Here is an 18,719-nt window from a genome sequence, read left to right on the forward strand (position 1 = left end):
GACAGACTGCTGACAACTACACACATTCTGAAAAACAGGTTTAACCATAATATTTTGTTTTTACTCTTGCACAACTTGGATTTGTTAGACCAAAAACTACAGAAACAAGTTTCTAAAATAGCATATTTGCCATTCAGTCTGTACATATTCTGTTTAGAGTTTTCTTGAAAGCATAAATTTTTAAGTCACTGTTTCAGTCATTCCATCAAACTTCAGGAACAACCAGTATCAGCTGTGTACAAACCACAGCCATCAGACCCATGGAAGGACTGTTGTAAACAACAGCTTTGAAATAATTTGTGTTCAAGGTGGAGTAGCTGGCTGTGTTAATAAAACAAAAATCCTTACAATTAGTATGCCCACAGGAACACACACATCTCCATGCTTATCAGCTGCAAATATAAATACTTTTAATTGAGACTTAATTTTAGTCATAAGCTAAAAACAACTGGGTACAGTCAGAATTTGAATGCAAAAGTATGTCTTTTACAGGTCTGGAAGAACTGGCTTCTCCAGAATTCCACAAGCAAGTTATAACCTAAGCTGCTCCCAACTGCAAAACTACCTCAGCTCTCAGGTCTGCCTGGGTCTGTTAAACACCCCAGCTCCATAAATGCTTGAAGGATTAAGTGATGTTCACAAGGAGCCCACAGCATTCCCCTGGGGGATTTCACAAATCCAAACAATGCATGTTTACCAAAGCTGCAAACCCACAACCAGGTGGGATGGCAGCAGGCTGCTGTTTGGAACTGCAGCTACAGCTTAAAGAAGCCCAGTAAGACAGAGATGTTTGAACCTGCACTTTGAAGCTCACTCTGGTTCTGCGCTTCACATGACATCTACTCAACTTCTCACTTTCAAACCCTCCCTCCCCAGAGTGTCATTAAGAAAGAACAGCTCACCAGAGGAAAGCAGCAGGAACAGAGTCAATGCTGGGTCATCTGAAGCCTGGCGATCTCCAGGCAACAAACGTTTCACTCCAGGACCAACAAAGTCCAACACACAGATCTGAAAGCCCCAGGAGCTCCCACCTCCTCTACAGCAGCACATCTGGCCCTTAAATTCAGACTCCACTGGTGTAGCAAACACCATCTTAAAAGACAGTAAACTTCTAGCTGTAGGGTGTTCTAGGCATATGCTTTCTTCTTACCAGAGTCTGAGATCTGACAAGCTACACCAAACTGTTAACACAGAACTGCCTTCATAAACGTGGCAATTTTATGTACAGCCTTGTGAACAGTCACTGAAACAACACTGAGGTACCTGAAACCATCAGGACTGCATGAATTTGCACTGACACATTTCCATCTCTGTCTTGGTTCTGAAAAGCATTTAAAAGCAGGATTCTATCCTCCACCTCCAAAAGGTTTGTGGACACCCCAGCCAGCAGCCAAACCAAGTTTGTCTTCTGAAGTTCTCTCCACTCTTATCCCTTTCTTTCACTGAAGATACAGCACATGAAGTCAGTGAGACTTAATTTCAGCTGAATGCTCTCACTACATACTATGCTCCATCCTTACATGAATAAACCCTTGAATTTCAAAATGAGAAAGGAGCATGACTTACCATCTAGTAGTTCTAGAGTAACTGAGGGATCTACATATTCCCACCAGTGTTTTCCATCAGTTGATACTGGAATCTCCCAGTTGGACCACTTGCAGGCCAAGTGAATGCACACACATGCTATCACTGTGGGCTTGTACTGAAGACAGAATGTGGTAAGGTGAAGGCTGTTGCACACATTTCGTAATGAGGAACCAAGGGAAATCAAACATGTAAAACAGAAAACCCAAACAAATCAACTATTAACATACAGAATGAGATACCTTGTCAGTCAACAGCAATTAAACATTTTGTTGAATAAGCTCATAAGATATCTTATTGCCCTAAGAAAACAAAGGGCAGGGCATTTATCTGGCAGAAAGTTAATTTGTTTTTGCTATCAAAAGCCTGACAGCTTTTGATAGCAAAAACAGTAAACAAATTTACCACTTATTCTACTGTACTTAAGTACTAAAAAGGGCAGTATAATATGGTGAATTAAAATTCTGCAGTGTAATGCATAGAGCTAATTGTGCAGTCTCTGACTGAGACAATCAGAAGGTCCCCAGCAGTTTCATAGCAGCCAGGTGAGTTATTTGTGGGCTTTACTTTCACCAAGCCTGGATTTGTGACATTTTTGACATTGTCTTTAGCTTCCAGCACCACAAACACATTGGTTCACTTTCACTGCTTTAGCATAACTTCTCTTAACAGCTGCTTAAGTACAATATCTTGCCCATCAAGGAACCACCAGGATTTATTTATTAATTTTGAACAGTTCTAATAACCAGCAGATACTGTTTAAAAACTGTATCTACACATAATGTAATCCTCTTAAATAAAGGCTGAAGTGGTTCTGCAAGAGGTAAATTGAATTTATCAAGAATAAAGCCTGCTCTCTAATTTTTTATGACAGGCTATGTCTATAAAACACCCACTTGGAATCCCAGAACTTTAAATTTATCTAAGTACTTAAGTTTTAAAACTATATACTAAGATTAAAGAGCCATTTCTAAAAGAAATAACATTGGGCTAGCTAGTACTACTCTATCTAAAAAGAAAAATCAGCTAGTTGAAAATATCTTAGACCCACTAGAATTTTATAAGTTACGACTGAATCAATATACTTAAAGTTAAGAGAAAACTGCCATTAACTACAAGTGTAAACTAAAAATAGTTTTGTACTTACCAAGATGCTCGGATTTCTAGGTTAAGTTTATCTCTTTGTAATCTTTAGCTGCTATTCAGGCTACCAATTTTAGACTTATGCACTCACAATCGAGAAAAAGTCATCAGAAAGCACCACTACACTTCTCATTGTGCATTTAAGCCCTTTGTGCCATCAGGCCCTTGTCCAATACACCGCACTGCAGGCAGGGAGGTACCACCACTGGAGGTGGCCCAGTCCCCCACTGCAACAAGGGTAAGACACATCAGGGGGCCCTGCAGTAAAGGAAGCTATAGTGTGCTACAACAGTGCAACAAAGAGGTTCAGGATAACAACCTGTTGGTAGCCATGAAATAGGATGTCTGTGCCAAATCCTTGCTTGCTGTAAGAAAAGAAAAACAAGAGAGATTAAAGATCTGCACTAATTTGTCAGGTTCATTCCAAAATTCAAGCAGTTTTACCTTCCAAAAATTACTGCTGGGTATTTCTAAAGTACTGTTCTGGCTTTAGCTAACTAGCCTTTAAAATAATCTGAGACACAGAAGACTGAGACACGCTCAGTCCTGGAGCTGGACCTGTCATTCCCTTCAGTGGCCCTCCCTCCGTGCACAGCCCACAGGACAGCTCCCTCCAACAGCTGCCAGGCGAGCACTCTGCTCTGGGAAGCGCTGCTCCCCCGCCCTCACTGCAGGGATCCCTGCTCTGAGCTGGGAGCACAGCAGGCACTTGGTCTGGCCAATTCACAGCACAGTGCTCCATCTGCTCTTGGAGCAGGAGCAGGACACCCTCCCACCTCCCCGAAACAGCCACACCTCTCTCCCAAAGCCCAGTAACACAGCAAGCCCCCAGACTACCTGGGGAAAAAATCAGTTTTCTGCTCCTTCTAATAAGAGCACTGTAGTTGTAACATTTTGCTCAGTATTTGTTAAATCTATGGCAAGGCTTCAATAGGAAACAGACAAATTCCTTTGAGTTAGTCAGAAAAAAAAAAACCGAAACAAACCACAGGACTGCAACATGCCAGAAATGAAAAACTGACTTGGGCTGTTACAGCCACAGAGTGCTGACCCCTAGAGTGACACCCCAATGCTCCTCACTCAGGTAAGAGAACTTACTGTAACATGCATTTAATGGAATAGCTGGGCACAAGGGGTTTAACCGCAGATTGAATGCAGCCTTCATTGAATTCTTACTTTGACACTATCACTTGAAATCAGTGCTACCTGCAGAAAGCGTAGTGTTGAATTTTATGTCAAAGGGAATACTGTTAAACTTTTATTCTAATAATATTTCTAGAAAGTTTGAGAAATACTACAGTGGCTTTTAAATTTAGTTTTTAAAATTATATTAAAATGTGATTTAACTCAACTTCTAATCATTGCCAAGGAATAAAATTCAGATTTGTCTTCATGCTACACAGCCAGAATTGCCATACTCTAAGAAGAATGTGGAAGTTGCAAAGTAACAGGATCTGTTCCTATGCACAAATTCTACTAATCCATAATAATCAGAAGGTGAACTGACATGTGTTATGCTATAATATTTAGTTTGCACAGTAATGGTAATTGCATGGCAGAAAACCAAGGAGTTTAACCTCTTCCTCCCATCTAAAAAAAAGTAAGGTGGAATCACCAAAGGAAAAAAAAAAAAAGTGAAATGAGACTGTCATAACAAATAAAAATATACAATGGTTGAGTAAGACTGAAATTGATGTCTGGCTCTTCATTTTTCATCAAAGCAATGCCTGAAGGATCTTCAATGATTTATATAGTCTGTAAAGTTACATGTTTGAATTAAGGGAGCAAGGCCAAGAAGCATCTCTACTCTCACTGAAATGTCCCTTCTGAACAAGGAAGAAAAGCAGATGCCAGAAAACTTCTATTTAACATCAGCTTGAAAGATGAGTAAATCAAAACACATACCTGGAAGAAAAGAATCACATCTTGAAACACACACTTTAGCCTCAATCAAAAATTACTGTGCTAAATACCTTACCTAGACTAAAAGTAGTATGATTCTGTTTCAATTTATTTACAGCTAAATAATAATCACTGCCAAAACCAGACAGAAACTTCAGCTCACAACTAAAGCCTCTGATAACACAAGTCACAACTGAAAATATCCATCCCAAACTCTTCTATGTAGGGCAGCTTTGGTATAGAGCAGAATCCATCAATGAAATTAAATCTAATGAATTTTGGTACCTATATTTTGGTGGTTTACTTCCATTATAGCAGTGGAAAGCACATCTCCAAAATTTAAATAATCTTGAAGCAGGGGCTAAAACAAGCCAGCAGAGCTGCTCTTATAACTCACAAGCTGCAGGATCAATGGTTGCAACACTAGCCATGAATGACCAGTTTTTGATTTTAGCATTCAGGTGTGATTTGAAACATCCATCCTGTCTCACTGCTGCAGAAGCAGCCATAAGACAGGGATCAGTGAAATAGTCATCAATATTTTAAAACAGGACTTGCTGTCTGACACACCTTCTGAGAGGCTGTCTCCAAGGGATTGTCAACTGGAAACTAAAATGATTTTTATTGGGCATAGCCACGCAATTCACCGCTTGCAGTTCCAAGATACCTGAGTCTTTTCTTCTACACAGCTTATCTTGGATCTTGGGATGTTCATGAAAATGTGACTGCCAAGTCCCCATTAGGAGCTGGTAACTGGCTGTGCCTGGACCCTGACAATGTGTGAGCATTCCCCAGAAAGAGGAGACTGCAGATTAGCCAGTCAGCATTGGAAGAGAGAAGCTTGCTGAAGTCCTTCTGGCAAAAGCAAAAAGCCCCAGGCTCTGAACAGAGGATGCTGGAGGGTGCCTGTTGTATCTGCAAAGGGCTGGAAGAGGCCATGGTGGAGGCATTCAGGTCTGAGCAGTCCTGGTGGCTTTACTTTCTTGAAAGTGTTTAAAACGTGGGAACAGGCCCATAAAAACCTGAAGTCAAAGTTCAGAATGGGAAGGCCGCCTGTAGCAAGTGCAGCTGGTGTTTCACATCTTTCCACACCACTAAGTTTCAAATTTTCCTCATGAGAATACCCTCTGAAAAAGCTGATGCATTTTCACCTCCTCTTCTGCTGACTTTGTCTTTCTCAGCCTGATTTAAGCAATGGCATCTGCACACAGATACTATGGGATATTTGAAGGACTTGACACTGCAATTTTCACAAAAGATTAGTAAGGATCATGGGTGTTCAAGATACCTGATAACGTGCAGAGTAGGGAGAACAATCCTAGAAATCCTTGAGATCTCATCTTCAGTTCCAAAAGGTTGTGTTCCAACACAGAGAAAGGAGTGACTGAAGACTTCCCAAGATGCAGATATGGATATGGATTCCTAGTTTCACCAGCAGCAGGCAGAGAACAGACTGATTTTGCACCAGAGTGTAAGAGGACCATGGCACAGTCTTGTCACTGGGCAGTTTCACTGCTGATCGTTCAGCTAGTGTTGAAGGCAGCAAGGGCCAAAGCCAGAACAGTTTTGGTGGGGTAGTTTTTCCCCTTTTCTTTTTTCCTTTCTTCTCTTCACTACTGGAGCATTCTTGGAATGGACACTGAAGCTTGCTGACAGGCCCTCATATATCCACTGCCTTCAGATTCCTTGGACCTGTGGGATCCTAAGGAATGATGGTCATGGAATGATGGTTCTGTCTCCTCTTCTCAGTCTCTTGACACTGAGGAAGAATGGTGCAGAAAAAATACTAAGCCCACACCATTTTCCTTGTCTTCTATACTGACCAAACTGCAAAGATGGAATAATTTCATTAACCCATGACTCTCTGAACATCAGAAGGAGTAACTTGGTATTGTATGCCTGAACATCATGAATCATTTTCTAGGCATCCAGTCACCCCTTCTCTGCAACGATCTGTGTTGTCTAATAAAACCTTCAAGAAGGCTTTCAATCTTAGAGAAGAATTCATTTTTTTTTAGTTGTATGTTGAAGCAAATATATTTATTTGCACCAACTCCCACTTACTAGTTCATCTTCAGCTTCCAGCAATTGATTCTGGTGTGCCACTGCCAGACTAGACAGTCTTCTGACAAAGGACTTGGCTGAATTTTTTGAGCGTCATCAACACAAACTAGGTTTTTATTTTTTCATTTTGTTTTTAAAGGGGATAGCTTACAGCTTAATAATAGGTAACAGTGACTGCATAAAACAAATTACCTGGATTCAAGACAGCAAAAAGTGATGGAGAGAATCAGGCATCCTCTGAGGCACTGCAGTTTAGTCAGCCAAAGGGCCCTTTCCCACCACCCGACAATGCAGTGCACAAAGCCAAAACCACACTCACAGACCTCAGGTAACTTTGCTGCCTCTTTCTTGATACTCAGTCAGACATTACATTCCTCCCTTCCTCCTCTCTCCAAACATGCAGTTGGAAGTTTTAATTACAACAGGCTTGGATAAGTTAATCATCTTTATTCAAAAAAAGGTATCTCTGCCTTCTGAAATGGTGCTTTTTGTCCAAGATGAGGTTACCAGAACTGGGTGAAGTAACCTTGGAATTCTTTAACTTTGCAGTCAATCCCATTAGCACTAAAGGTTTAACACTGATAAATCTAAGGTATATTTTAAAAGCTTCAGGACTCAGATATCTGAGTATTGCATCTACTGACATTGAAAACCAATACTGTCCAATAAATAAAAGTTCAGGGACAGGAAACTAAACTCCTACCACTGTGTCTCTGAAGATAATCACTGTGCCCACAGGCCCATGTCTCTGTCCCCTCAACACATCAAACCAATGTTCCATGGCAGTTATTCTGTCCTTGCTTGACATCAGATGTCATGCCTGATGTTTTAAATTAATTAATTTCGTTTCCTTTTTCTTATTTTAATATGAGGTACTCAAGTCTTGTGTTTACAGTCTACAGCACTCTACACAAGCTCCCAAGGATTCCATACACACACACACACACTAATGAGCACACCTCCTTCAGTAAGCAGGTTTTTAAACATCAGACACATTATATTTACTGTGCACCACTCCTTGAGCTACATAGATGTTCAGCCCTCACTGAAGTCTTCAGATTTCAAGATATCACTTTAGACTTCTAAGTATTTTTTCAAGTCTGCTGACATTAAGTATGTCAAATTTAAAAAATCACAGTATCTTCAAAGTATGAATTTTGTCAGTACAAAAAATTAGCTTACAAAACACAAAAGTAAAAGCTGAACTGCCTTAGAGTGCTATCCACCCTTGATGAAAGGCAATCCAGTTTGTGTAGCAGTGTGCCTGTAGGCTTGAGTGACACACACTGATGTGGAAGTCCTGAGGCAATACAACATTCCCCCACCCCTCTCCAGAGCCCCAGACACCAAACAGGAGCACAGGGGCTCCCCAAGAGAGTAAAATGTGATCACATTTACAGTGACCAAGAGCTAAGAAAAGCCAAAGCAGAACCCTACAGAGCAGCTGGTACAGACTACTGAGACTTCAGGTGCAACTGGATTCATGCACTGGGCAGAAAGCAGAGAATCATTATCTTAGAGCAAGGAGAGCAATAAACCACTTTATATGCAAGTAAGTTACAGCACCAGCCCTGCTCAGTGTCTGCAGATACTACACCAGGAAGCCACAGAAAATAAGAGACACTCTTCCTTGAAAGAACATCGTTAATTTCAGAGTTACTACAAACCAAATCTAGTTTACAAGGTCAGGCTGTACCAAAAATTTATATATTTTATAGAGGGAGAAGAAAAAACACCAAAAACTTAGAAGCATTTATGCATTTTTCACTGCAAAACCAGCTAATGTCTAGAGACTAACAACCATGGTCTACTAATTTCAAAACATGTTTTACTTAAGAAACATAATTAAAGTGAAAAGCTTATTTTAGATGCTTTTACAACTTCTTTTTTTCATCCTACATCTTATAAGAGGGTGTTTTCATCTTTTTTTGAAGATCCAAAAGAAACCAATTCTAGAATTAAAGAAGATGTGCCAAAATGCCACAAAAATTATAGAGAACAAAACAGGTTTCTAGCCAGTCACATCAATGAGCTGCAGACAAGTTACAGGATATGTTTAACTAAAGGTTTGAGGTTTTGTGCTACCATCCAAAACAAGTAAGGACACACTGCTCCAGAAAAACAATTAGTCACACCTATTTGCATGTGACAGCACACTTGCTATGCACTCTCTTTATCCCTCAGTCCATTACCTGAAAAGATTTGCTGAGACAAAAAGCAGGCATTAGCCATCAATGGGCAAAACTATTTAAGAGGGAAAATCATCAGCTCAAAACAATACTATGGATCTGGCCAAACAATTTGCAACTGCTGACTGCTTCTGTCATTCCAGAACACATGGAACAGGTACGATTAAAATCAAAGCTAATAAGAAAACAAACAAACCAAAAAATAAAAAAAGAAGGACAGAGAACTGGACTCTATGACTTACTAAAGGTAAATATCAAACTCTTTGTAATTAATTTTAAACATACTCCTTGGATAACATAGCTTGTGAAAAATTATATTAGACAAATAACATTATTTTCAAATTTTACTAGAAAGGTAAAAGAAGACTTACAGAAGTGGTTAAAAGTCACTGACCTCTCACTAACTGTGTGCATTTCACAACATCTGTGTGTGGATGTTCAATGGTAATCTCAAAACCTGAGGAGTTACAAATACATTTTAGAATTATACATTTCCATCTGCAAAATAAAAAGCAAACCCCTTATGTTGCCCCATAGATCTAAAATATTTTCACTGCAGAATAAGTAACACTAATTAAAAGCCTTTTATTCTTTGCCTTTTCATACTTCTGAATGGCAGATGGTAAAGCCACTTTGTAATCTGTTACTAAAATATTCCTCCTGTAATCTTAAATCCTGTACACACCTAACCTGGAAAATTACTATCTTTTACAGCTGAATATATCTGAACAATTTCTAGCAAGTTAGTAAGTCAGTAAAAACTGTGCTGCAAACACAATGAAATATGTGTGTGCATGTATACTTATATTAATTGATTTCTAGCACTGAAACATGTTGCATGTATGAAAATAGAAATGAAGTCAATTTGTAGATCAGTGACTTAAGAAACCCTTCTGTTTTAAGAACTAGGTCACTACTGTGAGCTGTTTCTTTTAACAATACCTCAAGTGGTATTTAAGAATGTCTGAGCAAGTCAGTGTTCTCAGGCCTCTGGCTGTAATTGTCTCTATGGTATTTTAGTCAGAAGAGTTTCTTGACACAACATTCCACTTCAAATTTTGGAATCATCTGAATCCATTAAATGGCTACACTACAACTTGTGTTTGTTCAGAGTCACTCAATTACATAATGGTCTTCTATGTTCTTCTTCAAGGCAGAATGGGGAAGAGCACTGGGTAAAAAGCTCTTTCCAACTGCTTCAGGACACACACAGCCAGCCTACCACACCATGTTACCTTATGGGAAGAAATCTCAATGTAATTACTACTTGGAGTAAAATCTACTTGGAAGCCTAACTCAAACTGTCAGAAACATCTCTTTCACAAGTACAGACACACCTTTATTCTCCACAGTGAACACAGCAAAACTGGTAACACAAAACTAAATTCAGAAGTTATACAGGAAAACAGTTAAATTCTAGTGTTCCAATAGCACATAAAAAATCCAGTTATTTGGGTCCCCCTAGCTCTTCATGGCAAGCTGGCTGCACAGGAGGTATTTAGAAAGACATACCTAAAGTTTGAAGCATTATTGTTTCAAGTATAACCAGCTCTTGGGCTTGTTGAAGGTATGCCTGAAACAAACAAGCAGTCAGGTGAAGACACAGCAGGGATTGCCTCAGAACTTCACTCTCACACTGCCTCTCTGGTACAGCAACACAAGATACAGCAGCAGTTCCACACCAGTGAGCACTGACAAGTCACAACACTTCACACTGTGGTTACTTTCCTCCACACACAGCTACAAATTCAGTTCCATCTGCCTGCATTTCACAAGAAGATTAATTTAGTCTGGATTTCGGAAAATCTATTCCAGCAAAGCATTTTTGGGAGGTCAGGTGGGTGCTGTAAGAATTTCAAGATGGAGCAATCTCTTCAAGTTTCATAACAAATAAGTGAGTCTTTAAGAAATTGCACTAAGTAATAGAAAGACTTAAATGGTATAAAAACAAAGGCTTTTCTTCCTAGGCTGCAGAGAGCAATATTCCAGTAAAACAATGTAACAATCATTACACGAAATATCATCTTTCAAACCATGTATCTTTGAGACCGTAACTTCCACCTACATCACTCTTTGTATCCAGCTGTGGCTCTTGAGGATGAAGACAGGCATTTGCTACTTTAATAACATGTTCAAGTTTCCGTGGCTGTTCTTCCACTTTTGCAGCCAAAAACAATGCCGTGGGAGACATTATCTGAAGAAGAAAAACATGTGTATTTTTTAACTTTTTACAAGCACGACTTGAATTCTTATGGAGTCTAAACTAGCACAGAAAAGGTTTAAGAAGTTGGATTTGTGGCTTTTTTTCAGTTTTGAAGTCATGCAAGGTAACAAAAATATAACTAGTCATGTTTTATTTTGTAACTGATGCAATCCTCTCAGCAGCACAGGGAAGGAGTAGCATAACGTTAAATTACATTTGTAAGATGTCTGAGGTCAAACTAATTCTAGTTCAACATAAAATATTTTGGCCCAGAAGACTTAGTCACAGTAGAACAAGCTGTTTCAAGTTAAATATACTTCATGAGAAAGTTCATCCAATTTCTTGCACAGAGCGAGTCACTACACCATTTTTTCAGCAGAACAGCTGATCACAAGTTCTGGTAGCATTTAATTCTCCCAAAGAGTGAGAAACTTTGCAGAGAACTTTAATAAAAACAGCTTGCTATATAAACACAGGCTCTACAAGTAAAAGAAACTTTATATATACACATATATTCTTAGAAACTTTACTATATGCCCAGAAGTATCTGGAAAACACAGCGTAAGGATTTGTAAAGCACCAATTCTATCAAATGTTAGTAAAGACTACACATCACATTTAAAGATGGAAATTTATATCAAACTCTAGGTGTCATAAGGTGGCAGTTCAGTATCACCCAAGAGTTAGCTGTGAAGTAGAATTTTGCTGCCTGTTGTCAGCGAGAGTGACTGATGTGTACAGACAGTACACAGCAAACCACAAATCACTGATGAATTAGGTTCTCTTTGCATGCAAAATGTGCCCATGTTAATCAGGAATTAAAATGGTACTAGAAATCATCTAGACATAAGCTGATTAAAATGGGCAAAATTAAGCCAGTATAAAGCATTTATTCAGAGACTGAAATAGCTGCTTGCTGAGTTTAATTAATGCATGGTGCAGGTAATGCAAGTATTTGATTTGTCATTCAATGCCCAAAGAGAGCTAGGCTAAATAGGAGACATAGCCCCCTAAAGCCAGGTTTGCTTTTTTTGCCAGTAAGCAGCCCTTTTTTATGCCAAAATGAAATATTTGGTATAGAAACTTACAATATATGCAAAACTGCAACAAACTAATTAAACATTTAAGAGATTAAATTTCAGAAGCTTTCAAATGTACTGAGAGTACTTTTTTGCATCCTTAAATCACTTTGGAATGTCTGCTTGGATCTTAAGTAAAACTTTAAAGGTGGCAGACTTGAAAATTGACACCTTGGTAAGGCAATACTCTTTTGATGAGTAGAAGTAAGCCATGAGAAATATAGCAAAAATCTCAGTCTATAAAAACCAACCACCCAAAACAAGTCACAGGGAGCAAATTCTTTTACAAGGGAGTCAAGAACCCCTGTTTTCTATTTAAGAATCTTGTAACCTAAGCCTGATGAACAAATGAAATAAAAACCCAAGGTGAAGTGTTGCTGAACAAGGCCATATTAGCACTGTAATTTAATACTTCTGATGATTCTGTAGAAGTTCCTATCCCATTGCTTGAAGTAATGATTTGAAATTCTGGAAGGGATTTCCTTTGCCAAGGACATACTACTTGAAATGTGTCTCACACTGAGATAAAACTTTTAAACAGTAAATATGATGGAAACACTTTCTGGAGTTCAGAGAGTATCAACAGCTCTGAAGTGGCAGAAAATGCAGAAGATGCCAGGCAGCACACACAGGCTGCCTGTCATATAAAGGTATTTTACAGAACTCAATTTTCAACAACTCCCATGGCTGAAAACATTTCCACTTCACTGAGGCATTATTTGAACTAAGTCACCAATGACCACACGATTAAATCTCACTCACTGTTACTCTGTGGCTGACTGCACCAAAGTTCTACTTCTTTCCAAAAAAGTACCATCAGGCTGAATTCAGGATCTCTTCTGATTTACTGAAGCAGATCACATCTGGCCAAGAGGTTCTCCATACAATTCCTGATCTCCAAGACCTTACACAAAACACAGCTCTGGAGGCTGATTAAGTCAAGCTGATTAAGTGTCATAAAATTCTTGTTCATCAGAAATCCATGTACAGCCCAATTAACTATTTCCTTCAAAAAGAAGTGTTGGCTTCTGGCCAAAGAATTTCAGGTCTTTATCCTATCTAGGACAAGGGTTCTCACTCCCAGTTTAGAGCAGGCCATTATTTTTAGCTCCCTTGGTATTCATTCAGAAAAATAGACATCCTAGTAAAATTCCACACTTGGCAAAATGTAGTCTTCAGTGAACACACCCTGCTAAGTGTATAACTGGCAAAGTTACTCAAATGCTTTCATTTGTTTCCAATTACCAAAAATGGCAAAAAACCCAAGCAAAGTAGAACAAAAAAAGCAAAATTAAAGAAACATACTTGACAAAGCAATAGTGTATTTCCTATATATAAATATCTTAATTTGGTATCAATCAAAATAATTTAGAGTAATTATATACTATGCACCCCAAATAGACTTTGAGAAATCTTCAGAACACATGTGATGTATGACATTAAATCCCACTTTACAACTAGCCAAGTCCCACAAAAATAGGAAAAATCCCCAAAACATAAGAGCTTTGTTAACACAATCCAAAAGCATTACACACCAAGTTGCACTGGCAACTGTGGTACAGGTCTTCTCACTTCAAAAGTAAAAGGCAGTGTAATGACAAAGGCACTCAGAAAAACCTCAGAACACATCAGCAGCGTGCATGTGGTTTTCTGAGATCTCCCTCTCCCTTCCAATGCCAATATTAGAATGTTTTTAGACCGATACAGTTTAGCCTAAGACATTAAGTGCTTACAGTTTATGAGAGGGTTTTCAAGTTTGAACACAAAGAGCTGTGAGGAATTTTTTTTTATTGTAACCAGGAGCTTGCATTGCATAAAAGCAGCAAGTATGTTAAATTGCACTATTAAAACCAGAACTGAAATACCCAAAACAGCTTCTAACTCAACCAGAGCTTGAAGCGTATTATGAAAGTTTCAAGAACTTTGCAAAACTGCAAAGTCAACTGTTTAATATTGTGATTTGGACAAGGCACAAGGAATGCAGAAGGACTGGAAACAAAACACCCTCCACACAACTCACTTACCTTGCACTTGAAGGAAAACAATTCTTCATGCAGCCTTCTTTAAGCTCTTCACTAAGCTCCACTGTATGTCACAAAAACCCCTTGACATCATCAAGACTATTTTCAACTGGCTGATTGGTATTCCACATGGCATTTCTAAGGATTATATTTAAAAACTACAGCTCCCATTTGGATGCCTTACCTCTCATTGCCAGCATACAAAGGATATTCCCCCTTTCTGTTCTACAAATCAGAGTGTATTGAAGAATAAGCATCCAAAACAACTATTTGCTATATAACAATGTAACACACAAGTACTGTAGAAATGGTATTTGCAGAAGAATTTTAATTTTGAAGATATTTTAAAGTATAATAGTGAGGCTAGTACTGCCTATAAAAAGCCAGCAAGCTCCCTCCCATTCCCAATATTAGCACAGACTAACTTTATACTTAGCAACCCAAAGTCCCCGGTCAGCAATGTAGAAAGAATAATTTGTGCTGAGGAAATCCACAGTAGCTCCTGTTATTTGCACAGCCAGGGAAACTAGTAGTCAGGGCATCCAATTCTGCTTCCCAGAATTGGTAAAGCAAGATTCCACCCCTCACTGGAGCACAGCAACCTTGCAAAGACTTTGCCTGCTTTGACTGCAACATCCAAACATCAATACTTTCTTCTTTGCACCTAAATGCATGCACTCAGCAGGTAATCCAGAGCAACCCATAAGTGACTTGCTAGCTCACAGAAACTTCAAAAAAAAGGAATATTTGGCCAATAAGCAGTATATATACTACATTCCCAATGAACCAAGACTAAATTAACTAGTACATGCCACCCCTGTGGCTTTACATTGAAGATACTGTTGGGAATTCTGTTCTCTGTTCACAGATGGCTCAAACTTCTGAAAGCCTGTAAAATTGTTTAGCAAAAACTTACACTGAAGAAAAAACCCATAAAATGAAGACAGCACCTATTCAGCAACTGAGCTTCCATTAGAAGCCCTGTTGTTGACAATTAAGTGCAGGTCACATACATGACATACGTGTGTATTTCTATAACCTGGCAGTCATCATGATGACAAATGTGCAAATGCTTATTACCAGACTAAAAACATTCATCTACCAATAAAACAAGACAACACAGGCCACATTTTTTCAGATCATAAGGCATTCTGACTAATGGCCATCTAATTTTCTAGCCCCAGCATTCACATTCCTTCCTGCCATGGATAAACAGCACCACGTGCACACAACAAAGAAATATTAGAGATACACTGCATATGCTGCAGGACAGCTTACCTAGGTCTTACCTTTGAGACTGCCAGTACCTTACTACTCCTCTCCAAGGGTTACTTCCTCCTTGCAGAGATTAATACTGTTACATTTTTAGCTTGCCAAGTACTCTGGAGATTTGATATTAAGTATTTATTAGAGTTCTCGGCTTCTGCTTTTTCTACAGAGGACCTAATGGATGGTTTGGGAATACTTTAAAAGTGACTGCATTCACTGAGACCCTCTTTATCCTACAGAATTGTAAAAAGAAAATGCTCTTGCCCATCAGCACATACACAAAGCCACTCTCTGGCCTTATGCTCATTAAGAAGTACAAACAGGAGTTCATCAAGAATCAATCCTACTGAGGTACAACCTGCAGTTCACTTGCCTTTAACTTTGAACATTATTGCCTGAGAATTAAACACTACACCTCCTTCCCCTGTAATAGCTGTAGTTTCCATGGCATTCTGCCCTTACATAGATTACTTGTGAATTTTACGATTCATAACTTAATTTAAGCCATGGTTTTCATATGAAGAGCACTACACATTCAACACTACTGCATTGCCAGTTCCAAATGACTGTCATTTACCAGTATCCAGTGAGAACCCAAACACAGCAGCCAAAGCTTCTTGCTGCCTAAATCTAGCCCAGATTACCAGCAGACAGTACAAGCAGAACCCCAGCAGGTGATTTAACAGGTATGTGGCTCTATATATAAACACAGCAGCTCTGCACTGAGCCATCTCTCCTCTCCAAGCAGCTCTAGTTTATTAAACCCACAAGCCATTCAACAGTCCCAGAAAACTTTGGATGCCTCACAGCTCCTCTTCCACCAGCTCCAGGTTACTGCTAAGTGGGCAGAACAGCAGCAGGAGGGGAGAAAGAGAAACTTGTATGGATGAATACTGCAGTTCGGGTAACAAGCTGCTGGAAATTTGAGTTTAGCTTAAATTTTGCATGAAAAGTAATTATATGAACTTCTGAAATGTACGTACAAAAAAATACAAATGTATTTCCAGCTAAACAGGCACCAAACAAAGTGCCCATTAGCTCAGCCAACAATAATGAACAAATTCATGACAAGAAGAAGAGTTGGCTCTCCTTGCAGTCCACTGTGTACCTGTCCCAAGTGCAGAGAGTGCAAGGTTTGCAGGAGTCTATCCCTTGGTAGGTAAAGGTCTGCTCTGACCTAGACCTAACATCTGTCAGTCTCTGTTTTGTCATTAAAAGATCTAAGAAAATTCATCCTTAACATTTAATTACAAGCCACCATCACTATTAACTGTTCTTCCCTAAAGCAAACAAACCCCAAGAACACCTAGACTATTATGTTATTATTTTTTTTCCACCTATTGCATCCAGCATTGGACATTAAAAAAAAACAAAAAAACCAAGCCTCACATTGCCAAGTTATCTCCAGTTCCATACCAGTCACAATGTTCCTCAATAACAGCTAGCATTTTTACTGAAAAATTCTGTTCTTAACAACACAGACTGTGTTCAGAGTCAACATGTCCAGGTTATTAGGCAAAACAAGATTTACCTCAAAACAAGATTTACCTCAACAGATCTAAAAATTTTTCTCATATTATGTGACTTATCACGCCACTTAAGATTAGACTAGGTGAAATAATTTACACTGCTTCAGGAACAGCTACATAATCCATATAGACAAACACATAACCACATTATCACTGTCAGACACACCATGCCAGAACCTCCACTGACTTCACCATGAAAAATGTGTTTCTACACATTAGCCTTTCAAACTTCAGAACATAAACACCAGCCATATTTGAAACATCTAAATGTATTCTTCACACATCTATAATGTGCTTGCTGATGGTGCCTATTTATTTTTTGTTTCGATGGCAGATGATAAAATTTAATTGCTACTAGTTTAAGTAATCTAAAGTTGCAAACAAGTATCATTACTACTTCTAAACCATTGATAAGAAGCTAGAATTCCTAAAAACAGATCACACTTCACACTCCTGCACGTAACACTTCTTAGTCAGAACTGCCAAAATTACTGGCATGCTATTACCAAACATAAAATCATACTTACATTTCGATTAAATTTTGTGAAGGAATGATGCATATAAAATCTGTGCATGTAAACAATTGCAGTATTTATGGTAAGCTGAGATCTGGAAGATTAAATGAAGGAAACAGTACATATGAAGAAAATAGTCTACAAGAACTGTAAACGATGGGCTTTCTATATCAATCACTGCTCTCAACATATTGTCTTCAGCCGAAAATGGATTAGGGACGTGACACTTCAGAATTTAACTGATATTAGCACATCTTTAACTGATATTAGCACGTATCGCTCCCATCTGTTTCACAGATCATGTGGAGATTCCTACGCCAGGCTCCCCACGGTCACCCACGGAATGAAATCTCCTCAATGGGCGACGTTCACTGAAACACTCTCTCAAGTGCTTTTGTTTTGTTCCAGTTCAACTATTTCAGCAAGGGATTTGAGGGTTTGGCCATGCTCTGATCGGTTTTTTTTTTTTTTTTCCTTTGAAAAATCACATTAAAGAACGGCTTAGGAGGAGGTGCCCGTTTCGGGGCACGCGGCGACTGGGATTTCCTTCGGAGCAGCCGCAGCCGCGGGCAGGTGGGAGCCGAGTCCCTCAGCGCCGACAAAGAGCGCGGCGCGGTCCGCCAGGCTCCTCCTCCCATTCTGTGCCTCCGGGCCACGGCTCCAGCCCGGGGAGCGCTCCCGGGACGGCTCCCGCACCGGCGCGGAGCTCCCCCGCCGCCCCTCCACGCGCGGCCCCCGCCGCCCTCACGCCCGTCCCGCCCGGCCTCGCTCGGATACACGTTGAGGCGCTGGCCCATGTCTTGGATGAGGTTGGCCGCCTGCTGCCGGTACGAGAGCTCCTTGTCGGCCTCCACGCCGCAGCGCCGCGAGGGCGTGTTCTCCAGCTGCTCGCGGCTGAAGAACCAGCGCGACGCGGCCGAGGAGCCGCCGCCGCCCCGCGCTGCGGACCCCGCGGAGCCCGCGCCCGCCGCCGCCATGACACCTCCTCCTCCTCCCGCTCCTGCGGCGCCTCCTCCCGCCGCCTCCATCGCGCCTCTCGCGAGAGCTCCCGCGCCCGCGCGCGCCCTCCGCCATGGAGTCTCGCGGCGGGGCGGCCGCGCGCCGGGCGGGGTCACGTGGGCTGAGGGCGCGGCCGTGGCGGGGCCATGGCGGCCCGGGCGGAGGGCCGGGAGGGCACGGGGCTGCGGGGACAGGGGGCTGTGGAGCCATGGGGCTGCGGGG

The 18,719-nt window shown here is 40.3% G+C and overlaps 2 protein-coding genes across 8 annotated transcripts in view; one reads left to right on the plus strand and one right to left on the minus strand.

Moving 5' to 3' along the window:
- Positions 1-1,586, plus strand: part of MAP3K19 (mitogen-activated protein kinase kinase kinase 19) — a 21,691-nt gene extending 20,105 nt beyond the window's left edge. The window contains exon 10 of the transcript XR_014956689.1: positions 493-1,586. The gene's annotated coding sequence lies outside the window, so the exon portion shown is untranslated. The remainder of the gene's footprint in view (positions 1-492) is intronic.
- The window catches only part of CCNT2 (cyclin T2), a 25,831-nt gene extending 7,326 nt beyond the window's left edge, over positions 1-18,505 (minus strand). For 5 of the 7 annotated variants that reach the window (XR_014956690.1, XM_085584869.1, XM_021548638.3 and 2 more), the window contains exons 1-7: positions 18,276-18,505; positions 17,511-17,592; positions 10,948-11,076; positions 10,395-10,455; positions 9,277-9,339; positions 3,047-3,092; positions 1,567-1,730 (exon numbers count right to left, since the gene is read on the minus strand). Coding sequence is in view for 6 of the 7 variants with exons in the window: in XM_085584869.1 (XP_085440995.1) it covers positions 1,567-1,730; positions 3,047-3,092; positions 9,277-9,339; positions 10,395-10,455; positions 10,948-11,076; positions 17,511-17,592; positions 18,276-18,475 (745 nt within the window). In the remaining variant the exon portion in view is untranslated. Of the gene's footprint in view, positions 1-1,566; positions 1,731-3,046; positions 3,093-5,296; positions 5,422-5,917; positions 6,114-9,276; positions 9,340-10,394; positions 10,456-10,947; positions 11,077-17,510; positions 17,593-18,275 lie in introns of those variants that run through there. The other 2 variants (XM_077784915.2, XM_077784913.2) reach the window with 2 other exon arrangements.
- Positions 18,506-18,719: the final 214 nt, after the last annotated feature.

The sequence above is a fragment of the Lonchura striata genome, chromosome 7 (assembly GCF_050655825.1).
Source record: "Lonchura striata isolate lonStrDom1 chromosome 7, ASM5065582v1, whole genome shotgun sequence".
NCBI classification, from domain to species: domain Eukaryota; kingdom Metazoa; phylum Chordata; class Aves; order Passeriformes; family Estrildidae; genus Lonchura; species Lonchura striata.